The sequence below is a fragment of the Spinacia oleracea genome, chromosome 5 (assembly GCF_020520425.1).
Source record: "Spinacia oleracea cultivar Varoflay chromosome 5, BTI_SOV_V1, whole genome shotgun sequence".
Classification (NCBI taxonomy): domain Eukaryota; kingdom Viridiplantae; phylum Streptophyta; class Magnoliopsida; order Caryophyllales; family Amaranthaceae; genus Spinacia; species Spinacia oleracea.
Window position 1 is genome coordinate 49682442 of NC_079491.1, and position 12903 is coordinate 49695344.

Sequence of the window (12903 nt, forward strand, 5' to 3'; positions counted from 1 at the left end):
CGAGGTCTAAATACTCATACAAGTGAATCAAAGTCATACAGCATACTGATACATACTTCCTCCTTTTTTTTTGTTTTAAATGACACAGTTATTTAGGCACGTTTGCAAATGCACAATTTTAACATTAATATCTTTAATTATTGATAAGAAAAAAGTATAAAAAGTTGATATTTAAAAATTATTTATTAAGACGAATCTAATAAGACCACACACGACACGACTATGTTTTTTCTTAAATATAAATCACAAAAGGAAGTCAAAAGAGCTTGTGTGAATAGTGAACTCAACTGTGTCATGTAAATAAGACCGGAGGAAATATGACATTGCTAGACCCTGACACCCTGTAAACTTAGCCTAAAAGGAAAATGTCCCGAATAAAAACCTAATATATCAAAGAAGAAAATGTTCCAAATACAAAACCTAAGTACTCCTGTACAAATCTACAAAATCAACATCTTTAATGTTCACTAGTGGATTGGCTATGGATTTGGATTATCTTCCCTTGAATCCTAATTTCAATCCAGACCATCTTCTTGTCTTCTTTGTAAATTTGATTTTCAAGGTACTCTGTTGGAATTGCTACACCATTCTGCAGTTTGAATCCGATTTGATCACCATATTATGTTGATATCTCCGTTCTTTGTCACATGACATTTGCTGTGTGGGTGCATAAAGTCTATATGGAGTACACCTTTCTTTTCTTCTAATACACCAAAGTATCCCAATTCCAGATGAAGGACCCATTCTGCTTCATTTTCTTTCAGCTTTTGTAATCAGACAATGTCGTCTGAGGTTCTGAGTCATCACCAGCTGAATGTGTTAAATTTATCACTGTCTGAACATATTGAACGATTTTACAAATTCAGGGTTTCGATTTCTTTACCAATGTGGACGAAACACTCTCTTCCTGTTTATAAAAAAACTGGAAATGAAAGGAGCACGCATAAACAAAAAACATCTAAACTTGATTATATTAAAACAAAATATCCAACTCTTATTCTATTCAAGCTTGCTAACATTACAATCAACTAGGTATATAGAAAAGGTGATGACTAGCAAACTCTGCAACACAATAAATAACAAGAAAAAAATTGTAGAAACTAGCAGTCTTTCCAACTAATTTAGCCAAGCAAAAAAAAGAAGCAAACTCAAAATGATAACCCTTCTAATTTTGATTTGTATTTTCTATTTCTGGAAATTTTTTATTTTCCAACTCTTGGTTTTTGAGAAGAGATGAATGTTGCGCTTTTATAAGAGCGGGTTTTGGATGGATCAACTGAACAGTAGCTCGCGGTTTTGGTCTGGCAAACATTCTAGAAAATATGCTCCATTTTTTCTTGGTCTTGGCCATTTTCTGTATTTCTTTTTTTATAGTTTGGTACTCCTTCTCAAGCTCAGAAACACGGTTCCTGACGTCACCGGCAACCACCAAAGCTCGATCCTGGTCTACAATCTCATCCTGATCCCTATTTTGCGAGCTATCAACATTATCAGATAAGAAAAACCATCCAGAGATCTGAGTTCGAAGCCTTAGTTGTTCAAAGAAAAGGACTTGGACTACCATCCTAAGTGGCAATCTTTCATTTTGTGCTGCATGAGTACTGGCTTCTAGTGACAGCTTCTGACAATTCATCAACCTGCAAATTTGTTCTCTCTCTGACTCTGTGAGCCATGGGTGTGCCTGTAATAAGTAGCACAAAAAGAAATTATAAGTATTGAACTCTTGAGATTATGTGATATGTGCAATATATGAAGAGAATGAATTATCCGCTATTTCACGAACCAGATGCTTACAACTGAAACATTTTGGTGCAGAGTAAGTAATAATAAGTGTAGTAGAAAAGTATTTTGAAGAATCTAAATTGCATTTATGTTGTGGTGATTTGTGGAAGACGGAAAAGGGAAGTAGATGATACCTTGAGATAGATATCAACAGCATGGTAGAAAGCATCGTATCTAGGCCTTGCATAATCAGGAATGACAGCAGCAAGAGCTTGGAATTTGGGAGGCTTAACATTGACATCTGGGGCAACTTCAGCAAGATAAGAATCGACAAGTTGAGCCACCAAAGTCATGGAAGCAATAGATTCAGATGCATTTATCAAGTGCACACCATCTTCTGCTGTTGTTGGAGAAGATGTTTCTGATACACCTAACTGCATTTTCATGAAATGATCAGCAATCCTCTGAACACAATCTATATCATACAAAGTTTCCAACGCATATCCTGTGTTTGGAATAAGCAAATCTACCAAAGTGGCTTGGTCTAGTTGTGCTCCTACTCTTTTCTCCAAAGTTTCCAAACAAGGAGGATTGCAATGTAAGTTGATAGCTGTTTTGAGTAATCTAAGAAAAAACTTGGTTGGTGTAACGCCTTTTTGTGCAGGAAGTAGATTTACTATATCTTCAAGAAGGTTCCCTTGGTCAACCTCAGACGAATGAGCAGTGGAAGCCTCTGATCCTTGCTTTGCAGTATCATTTTCAAGTTGTTTATTGAAAAGAGGAATATTCTTGGTAGCATAAAACATGATTGAACCAGAAACTCTTTCGGGTTTCATTCCCCTTGCTTCAACAGCTTTAATAAGCCTCTTATAAAGTGAAAAACTAAGAGAAGATGCATCCTCGTACCACCAATCATCAGCAGTAGCAGTAGCAGTAGCAGCAGTAGTAGTATTACTACTAGTAGTAGTACTAGTAATGTGTGATTTGTTTGCAGAAGAAATCCCGTTCCACAGAGACTTCTCCTTGGAATTCTTAAGTTGTCCACTAACTGGCCAACCAAATAAGCTTGGGTCTGAACATGCTTTAATAGCTAAAGAGTTTATGCACCTCGAAACAACATGAGCTTCCTCAGCTTGTTGGAGAACTTGTTCAGACGTCACAAGAGCTTGCATTGAATCTGTCCAACTGCTGAATACTTCACTGAAAAAGGCCTCAGTTTGGGCAACAAGATTTCCCTCTCCATATTCTTCACTCATTTCAAGGTATTCTCCTGCACATCGTAGTGATACTACATTGGAGGAATTAATCTCTATCTTCATTCCATAACAAAATTTGGCAACAACTTCAAATGTCTTTGATCCACCAGGTACTTGATCCAGTTTCACTACGCAGTTTGATCCATCTTCACTTGTCAACTCTTCAATCCTCTTCTCTAATAGCCCACTTCTTGAGATTAACGGAAACTGCCAATTTTTAAATTATAAGTAAACTATACAAATGAGTATATCACACAATTCACATTCCTATTAAGATAAAGGTACTACCTTGTGTAAGTGAAATGATATTTCTCCGATTTCAATGGTAACATCACTTGCTAAGCCAGATGAACAATGCCTGAAAATAAATCGTAATCAAACTATCAAACCAATAACAATGGAGCCTTAGTTTTGGTTAATGCTACAACCAAACAAATCAAATTTCGTCTTCTATTTTTTATTATCATGAATATGCATCTATCATCTTTATAAAAACTAGCGTACTACTCCCTCCGTCTCTTTTTGTTCTTTATGTTTTCCTTTTTGGTTATTTCAAAATGTTCTTTACATTTCTTTTATATTATCACATAAATGACTTAATATTCTATCAAAATTTGTGTCTAACTATTATTTTAACCAATTAAATTCATTGGGTCATTATTTAATGTCTCATACTTTTTCATTGGGACATTAAAATTTTCTCATTTCCCCATATCAGAATTTTGATAAAAGTGAAAACATTATAAATAAACGTAATTTATCTTGTTTAAATAAAAAATTAAATAGTATACGTATAAAATTATTCAATTATGTTTAACCAGTTGTGATTTGTTACTCCATAGTATAAGAAGCACAAATCAATACAAATAATATTTGATGTGTTATTGTAATTAACTCATTACCTTCTATTAGTACATTATCATAAATAGTTGTCGTTACAATTGATGAAAAAGCCATAACCTCTTTTGTCTTAACAAATACTCGGGACAACAACAAGAAAATAAATAAGAAAACAACAACAATCATAATAATAATAAATAGAAATAGAAATTCCCAGATCCTCCCTTTCCCTGAAGAACAACTTCAAGCTATTTTTCCCTAGCTAGAGAGATGAATTTGTCTAAAATCTTAGGTCGAATGCCTCGAAATCCGTACACAAACCGATTTTAAAGATTAAAAGCATTGAAAAAGAGATGCATAATTTATTTATTTTTGTTTTTATTTTTGGTGCGTATGAACCACAACGGCAATATAAATTACAAAGATACATAAATTGATAAATTTACCAAGTAAATTCTTTGAGGCAAAAGGGTTTATGCAGTGATTAATTAGAAGACAATTTCTCCATACGCACATCCATGAAAACCTCACAAGAATTATGGGTTTTCCAGACGTATTCGTTCCACATCAAAGGACATATATGTGCACTATTCTAACAAGATTATTGTTTTGTTTTTTTTGGTGCTAATGAGTCATAAGGACGGGGATGAGAATCGATCCCAAGATCACCTGAAACCGGGATGAAAGTTCTAACCAACTGAGCTATCCATCACTCTCACTATTCTAACAAGATGATAGACTTACATAATCCATCCCTTGGTACATGAGACCGTGAAATGAAACAGTAGAGAAATTTAGAATGTACAAGTAAAAAGATGGGAAAATGAACAAGTGGTGAAAGGAGGTAACATACCAAGCTTGGCCTTCGCGACGTAACGAGTCCGATTTAGACCCAATTCTCATGCATGCCATGTGTAATCTAGAGATGATGAACACACTAATTAACCATTAACTGAACAACAAAGATAGAGAGAAAGAAAAAAAAAGATAAGCAAATGTCAAAATGAGTGAGAGCAAAAGAAAACTGGGGTGTTTTATTTGTAATTAATTTTTAATTTCCTACCATAAAAAAAAAAAAAAAAAGAAATAATACAACATAGAAGACATCTAAATGAGATTAACAAGTTGCGAGTCTTAAGGTTGGTAAAAGGTCAGGCAAAGAATTCATCTATTCAATAGGAATAGGATGCTTGATCTACCAAAACCTTAATCCTAGGAATTACCATAACTAATTACTTTTAATTAAATCCCCAAGCACTATAATGCAGTAATTAATATTGTCCTATCCAGGAACGGGGAGCTTCTTGTCACACACGCGTGACGCGCGTGAAATAACAAAATTTATTACAAAAGGTCTTGCACGCACAAGGTGTACAATAAATTTATTGTACACCAAGATAACTTTAACCCTTTTTTTTTGTAACTTTAACCTAATTTTGATTAACTTTTATATTAATAAAAAAATTGATAGATAAATATTTTAAAGGGTAAAATGATTAATTTTATACATTATTAGTGATTTTGAAGAAATAAGTTTTACTAAAATGAAAAAATTTATCACTTAAAAATATACAACTTTTACATATATAAACTTAACTTTTAAGCATTTTGGGTTAACTTTTACCCCGGTGTACAATATTTATTGTACACCCATTATAAATAAGAATTTGTGAATTCACTAAATGCCCTCAGTTTTTTTTAAAAAAAATTGCCTCAAATGCTTAAGATCATTCTAAAATAAGAAAATAAAGATTTTTATTACCCTTCTATTCAATGGAAATCAACTTATAACTCAAAAAAAATAAATTAAATTAATCCCCGTTTTATTTGATACCTAGAGGAATGGTATGGGTCAAACCCACCTTCCCCCAAGGTTTCTAAACCCCATACCTCATGGGTTTAAGGTATGGGTTTAAAAACTTTCTAATTTTGCAAACCAAACACTAGGTGGGGGTTTTAGGCATTCTAAACCCATATCTGATATCTAAATTTTGTAAACCAAACGCCTCCTCAAACTTATTTTCTTGTAGTTGTCATTAGGAACTTCATTTATTTGCTACATCTCACGATATTAAAACAATTTATCTCAGCTAAAATGGTCTCGATTAGTACCACAAAAATGGCTTCTGATAGGCCTCTTAGCGTGAGAGGAATCAACCCCCAAAATCCAGATTTTTCATTATTGGGATAAAAAATGATTTAAGACAGACGGGCTGAGCCAGCTATAAGGACTCCGAGAAAAGCAAGTGGGGAAGTTTTTTCTTTCTCAGTGCAGTTTTTTTCGTCCCTCTTATTTCTTTTATTTAGGCTTAAAATAAAGTAAAAGATTACCAGAGCTGCTTTATTCTAAAGTATAATTTCCTGTTTATACTATGCGGTCTCAAGCAATCGAATAAAGTAATGAATATAATATGTTCTTTTTCTATTTTTAATTTATTAATTTCAAATCCTTTCACTCTTTTCAGTTTATGCCAAACTTTTGCCCGAAGCGAAGGTGGTAGTCTTTAAGAAGGACTTAACCACAAGTGCATTCGTCAAACATATTATATTTGACCTTGATGATTTGGCCACATTTTTCCATTTAATAATGTAGCTCCATACAACTTTAGAACCACATTAGTTAATTATTTTAGTTAATCATCAACAAAACCATATTGAGTCAACACAAAATTAACGAGAAAAAAACCTAACTCCAATTATTTATTTATTTTATTTTATTTAGATAAACTCCAATGATCTATTAGCCACAACATACATGCATACTCCATTACTCCGTAGTCATTTTCAACTTTTCATTTAATTTAATTATATTAATTTGAAATGAGTTACGTGTAGAGATTCACTTTTGAAAGGAATGTCGTTTCGCTTCGTGCAAGGGGGTTAACGATGATTATCAGAGTGATTAACACCATATTAATTAGTTTATAGTTTGACTTTCCACCATAAACGAAACAATGATATTAATAAATTGAATAAAAAAGGTTTATTCTTCGTATCTTCGAAAAGCTCTGTTTTGGACTTATTTATTTATTTATTTATGTATTTATTGTTGTATGGTTGTCCACTTGTGACACTAGCTTGTCCTCTTAGCAATATCAAAAACTATTTAGATTTTAAAGAAAATTTAATATTTCTAGATTTGTATGTCATACTAATAACTCCTAGCAAGTAGCTGAGACGGTATCCATCATGAACTTGCTTTAAATAGAAACTTTAAAAAAAAGGAAAAATTGATATTATCGGTCTCAACTATGGCCGATTTACTTTAAAAGGTCCCAACTTTTGATTATGTCAGGGTGGTCCCAACTATAGAGAGTGTTTTCCAAAAATGGTCCCTTAGTTAAAATTAAGTGCTAAATAACTTAATTAACACTCATATCTCTCGTGCAATAATCATATTTTTTAATTAAATGAAGTAAATGGAACAGTATGATATGCTTAAATCAACTTAATTAATAGTTTAATAAACCAAAGGACCATTCTTGGAAAACACACCTTAAAGTTGAGACCACTCTAGAATAATCAAAAGTTGGGACCTTTAAAAGTTAAACGGCCATAGTTGGAACTGTCAATATCAATTTTTCCTAAAAAAAATTAAAGGAAACTTTGAGAACAACTTCCTTTTATATACTATCTCCATTTCAAAAATAAAATCTTTATCGGTACTATTTGCATAAATATAAAGACAAGAGTAGAAAACTTGGTTGAATATAATAATATATCGATAAAGTATAAAAAATGTGTACAAAGGTAGGTGAGTGTAAGAAAAAATAAAAGGATAAAGTAAGAAAAAGTGAGTGAAAATTTGTAAAAATTGTTGGGTAAGTAAGGTAATAATTTTTTCATGTCCAAATACAAAATAAAGAAAAGTGTAAAATATATCAACAGAGTAAAACGGAAAGTTAAATATCATATTGAAACAGATGTAGTACTAATTTTGCGAACAATTGCTTTTTGTATTAGTTTTTTGTAAAAACTATCTTAAACATGCATTTGAGTTGGAAACACTGCCACTTTAAGTTTTTCTTATTTTAAAACGAAGATGTATAATTCTTAATTGTTTCAAGTGATTCAAAGTTCATTCTCTTTCTTTATGTAACAAATTAACTAACAATCAATAGAGTTCAACCTTGCTTTTTTAATTTGATGAAGGTTCAAATGAATGATAATTTTTTTTTTTTTACTTCTAAAATCTTTGTTAATTTAAAGATCAAATGAGTTGTTTTGAAGTATCAGTCTCTATGAAATCCTTACAGAAAAAGCAGAAAAATAAACTATGAATCACTTAAAATGGTTCAAAAATGAAAGAGATAGCTTGCTTATAAAATGAGAAAATTGTCAAATGGTACTGTTACCAACGCAAAAATATAGTTTAAGGTAGTGGTTTAAAAAAACAAAGTAAAATGTAGTTATTCACAAATTTTCCTTAAATAACAGATTAGTACTCCCTCCGTCTCTTTTTGTTTTTTACGTATTCCATTTTGGGTGTTTCATTTTGTTCTTTACATTTCCTTTTATATTATCACATAATGCATTAATATTCTATCAAAATTTGTGCCCAAATATTATTTTAACCAATTAAATTCATTGGACATTAAATATTTCTCATTTTCCCAATGTCAGATTTTTTATAAAAGTGAAAACATTATAAATAAACGTAATTTTTCTTGTTTAAGTAAAAAAGTAGAGGAATCTCAATGCACATTAAATAGTCGTTAAATCGCGTGAAAAACATCAAACGTAAAAAACAAAAAGAGACGGAGGGAGTACCTTGTTTCGTTCTACATATTTTCTAGCACATTAAATTAAGACAAACTTAGATAAAATAAATTTGGATAATTAAGTTTTTTAAATACGTATGTTTTTTCCCAGACAATTTCATAGAAAATAAGTTTCGATAAGAAAACTGTAGATAAATCCACATGAGATCAATTCAAACAAAATATGTTTAACCATACAACGCCTAATGTAGTTTTGGGGAAAAAAGATAGATGCTCTTTTACATAATAGTTAAATTAATTGATTGACAAAAAGTATGACATTTATATAAAGATTTGAAACTAACAAGGCCATAACAATTGCATCAAATAAAAACTTCATTTTAAACAAAGTTATGATCGTTGCATATCGAATATTTTGTATACCTTTTTTATATACATATTAGTTTGGTGATTTACCCCAAAGTGGGGGTCCATAGATCTTTTGTACTCATGGTGAATGTAGATGATTTTTGTTTTGGTTCATCTGATTGAAGATATTATGTAGTATTATCAATACTATATATTAAACGGATTTTTCATGAAATGCCCCCGAGGTTTGAAAAAATTCACCAAATACCCCTACACTTTTCATAATACACCAAATACCCCTAATTCAAAACTTAATACACCAAATACCCTTGATGACGTCATCAACTCCTAATCAACCCAATTAACATATAATTAACTCAACTAATCCCTAATTAACTCCTATACTAAACCCACCCATTAACAAACCTAATTAACCTATCCATTAACCCAATAACCCACCCATTTATTTTCTCTCTTCCCTCCCTTCTGCCATTAACCACCACCGCGTTCACCGTCAGCTCCCTCCTTCTGCTTCCTTCCTTGTCTCGCAGCTCAGCTCAATCGAAGAAAAACCCGGTCATCCCTCTTCCTCTCTCCTCCCCTTTTTTTCTCCTATGTATTCCACCGTTTACTGCACCACCGCTCACCGAGAAGTTGGTGCAACAAGGGATGATGTTGAGATTGTTGTTAGCTTCAAATTGGGTCGACACAAGACAAATGGGTAATTTGAAATCCCGAATACATCGACGGTTGTACGTCGTCGATAACACCGGTTAGAGATGAGATGTATAAGTTAGTCGCTGAAATCGCTGGTGAAGATGAGAAGTTTATGGTCGTGGATGAGTCAAAAAACATTTGACTCAATTTATGTAGGGTTACGTGCTGGAAAATGAATACTTCGTATATGGTTTTCTAGATACTTATGTTATGATATACAACTTTCGTTTTAAAAAATCTTTACGTTTTTCGTTTTAGTATGGTTCATTATATTCTTTACACTTTGTTTTATTCTATTTTTGGATATAAAAGTTTTACTACTTTACCTTTCTTACTCTACAATATTTACCATATTTTACTTATTTTCTCTTACTTTTATTCATTTTTTTTCTTACACCCACCCACCTTTTACACATTTATCTTACTTTATCCATATTTTATTATATTCACGATCTAATAGGACTGAAAGTCCCTAAACTTTGCCAAAAAGAGCAGTTTAGTCCCTACAGTTGCAAAATAAGCATTTTAGTCCCTCAAATTGGATGGAATAAGCTATTTGTTAACACCGTTTGATTTTCGTTAAAGTCAATAAAATAATAATAAAACTGCTTAAAAAGAAAAAAAAAACTAATTTACACGTGTATAAATGAATGGAAACAACTGTTTTTAATTATAACTTAGCCTTTTCACATAGCTTTTTCTCCATTTACACATTTCAAGGTTTCACCCTTTTCTCTGCGATTTTTCCTTTGTCAAATTTCGTCCAATATATGTTTTCTTTATCCATGTTTCTACTAATCTGGAGTTTGTCACGGAATTTCCCCTCCTGAAGCGCGTGCTTTAAGGCAAAGATTGCCCCATCGGGCTGCAAATTTGGAATGTTGGTTGATTTTTTCATGAACCTGACCATTAAGTCTCGAAAGCTTTCGCCCCCCTCCTGCTGTATAGCAGTCAGTTCGACGGTGGTTCGGTCGGGGTGATTGTTGCTTACAAATTGCACACAGAATTTCTCGCTTAGATCTTTGAAACTGTCAATCGATCCCTTCGGCAGCGATCTGAACCCTTCTCTTGCCACTCCGGTTAGCGTGGTTGGGAAGTATTTACACCAACAAGCTTCGAAATGGAGGCTCAAGAATATCTGCTGCTCGTAGGAGATGACGTGGTCCTTCCGATCCGTGGTTCCGTTGTAATGTTAGATGCGGTGGCAGCCTAACCTTTGGGATTTCTTCCATGACCAACTCTTCTACAAACGGGGAGGATGTTGGGGTCATGATCCTTTTCCCTAGCCTTGCTCTATTGCCTCCACTCGCCGAGGTTCCTGCATTGGAACGCTCGGGGGTACGTAGGGGGCTAGGGGAACGATCTTGCCTCCTCCTTCTTCTGCTCGTTGCTCGGCTGCTGGCCTCAGGCCGGCTACTGGATCTGCTTGACTCACCCAGCCTCTCGTGAATCGATGGTCTCAACCTGCTGAGCACCGAGCTTCGGATCCGAGTGTGCTAACTGGTGGTTTTGCTTCGGAAAACTTGGGGAGTGGGCGATCTGAACCACTCTGGTTGCTATTGAGCCGTTTTCTGTGTGTCCCACGTATTTTCCACCCACCTTGATGTTAGATGGGTTTCCGTCAAGGGTGGGAGTGTCTGGTCAGGCCTTGCGACTTCCTCACTAGGTGACGGTTATAGGTTCATTCGTCGCTTAGTTCTCCTCTCTTCGCGACGGTCATTTGCCAGGCCTTGCTCTTTCTCGTTGAAGAGGAAGTTTTGCATGATGGTTATGGCCGCGGCGAGCTCTTCCTGCGTAGGGATTGAAGGTCTGTAAGTCACTGCGGTGGTAGCCCTGCTCGGCTGTGACCTTGCCTCTGACCGTGGGTGCGCCTCCGATCGTGGACGCACCTCTGCTTCGGACTCTGAGTCCGTATGAATGCTGACTTTATTGTTATCCATTTTTATAGCAAAAATGGCTGATTTCTCAAGGCTATGAAATATCTTCCCCACAGACGGCGCCAAATTGTTCCGGTGAAGAAATAATGGGATTCGAATGAAGGCCCTATTCGTTGGTGTGGAAGATTTAGCTTGCTTGTGAGAGTTGTGTCCGAATTTACATGCACAATGAACAATGTAACTGGTCTCCGATGCCTAAGTAAAAACAATGCTCGGATTCTAGAGAGAGTTCTCTAGAAAGTAGTCTTAAGGCAATAAAACTGGACGTACCTTGAGGTGTGAGCCTTGACGGCCTATTTATAGTGTTTGTGTAATAAATGTCCCATAGGTCATTTATTACTCGTTGGGCCTTGAGCCTTATTGGTGGCTGAATAGCCTTTAAAAGGGTAAATGACTGTTATGTTATTGTGTTGAGGTCATTGAGCCTTTAGACTGATGGCCCAATTGGTCAATTGGGAGCCCAAATAGTAGGTCAACTTATAACTAAGCAAATACAACCCGTCCCACATTGACCAACCCCGTCCCGCAGGCAGGTGCAGTCCGGAGTAATGACAATTATACCACAGGTGAGAAATAATGGAGTAAAGGAGAATTTTGTTGGTTTGTGAAGAGTGCCCCTCATTACATTCTACTAGTCTCCCTCTCCCTCAACTAGTGGATTAAACATGTTGGGCGTAACTACAAACAGCTAATTAATATTTAACATTTTAATATTTGGAAGTTGTTGTTGTACACTTGTACTATGTGGGGAAGCATACCAACAATTTGGTCCACGTTAGATTCCCTGCTTCATCACAACGTCACCTATTAGTCCACTGCAGTTTGCAACTGCATTTTATCCAATTCTAATTTACACCCGTAGCCAATTGCTAAAACTCGCAAATTATGATGATGTTTTCATATAACGTGTCCGATAACTTGTCTTCTATTACATTTTTTTTTTTTTTTTTTTTAAAAGGTAAGAAAAGGAATTTAGGTACCCCTTCGCACAAGGGTGTAGCCTAAGTAGTCACTCTGTACAATTTCATCTAACTTGGGGCTGGAGTTCGGGGAAATACACATAGGATTACAAATAAGATGACCTACATTAGCAATCCAATCGGCTGCTCTGTTTGCTTCTCTGTATATGTGATTGATGTGAGCTGAGTCAAAACGCTGAAGGAGAATCTTGCTGTCATGAATAATGTTTTGTAGTTTCCAAGGGGGCTTCCAAGTACCTTTTAAAGAGTTAATCACTAGAAGATTATCTCCTTCGATGTGAATATCCTTTATACCTAGTCTTATTGCTTCTTGGATTCCTTTGTGGAGGGCCAGGGCTTCAGCCATATAGACTTGAGAGTTGCCGAAATTGAAAGCCTTAGC

General features: G+C 34.6%; 1 protein-coding gene across 1 annotated transcript; it reads right to left on the bottom strand.

The window, feature by feature from the left end:
- Nucleotides 1–1164: 1164 nt before the first annotated feature.
- Nucleotides 1165–4964, bottom strand: LOC110775214 (BTB/POZ domain-containing protein At5g03250). The gene is made up of 4 exons (XM_021979814.2): nt 4672–4964; nt 3267–3336; nt 1917–3185; nt 1165–1681 (listed from the first exon to the last, which is right to left on the bottom strand). Exons 1-4 carry the CDS (start codon nt 4728–4730, stop codon nt 1166–1168), a joined length of 1914 nt encoding a protein of 637 aa, XP_021835506.1. The 5' UTR covers nt 4731–4964; the 3' UTR covers nt 1165.
- Between the last annotated feature and the right edge of the window lie 7939 nt (nt 4965–12903).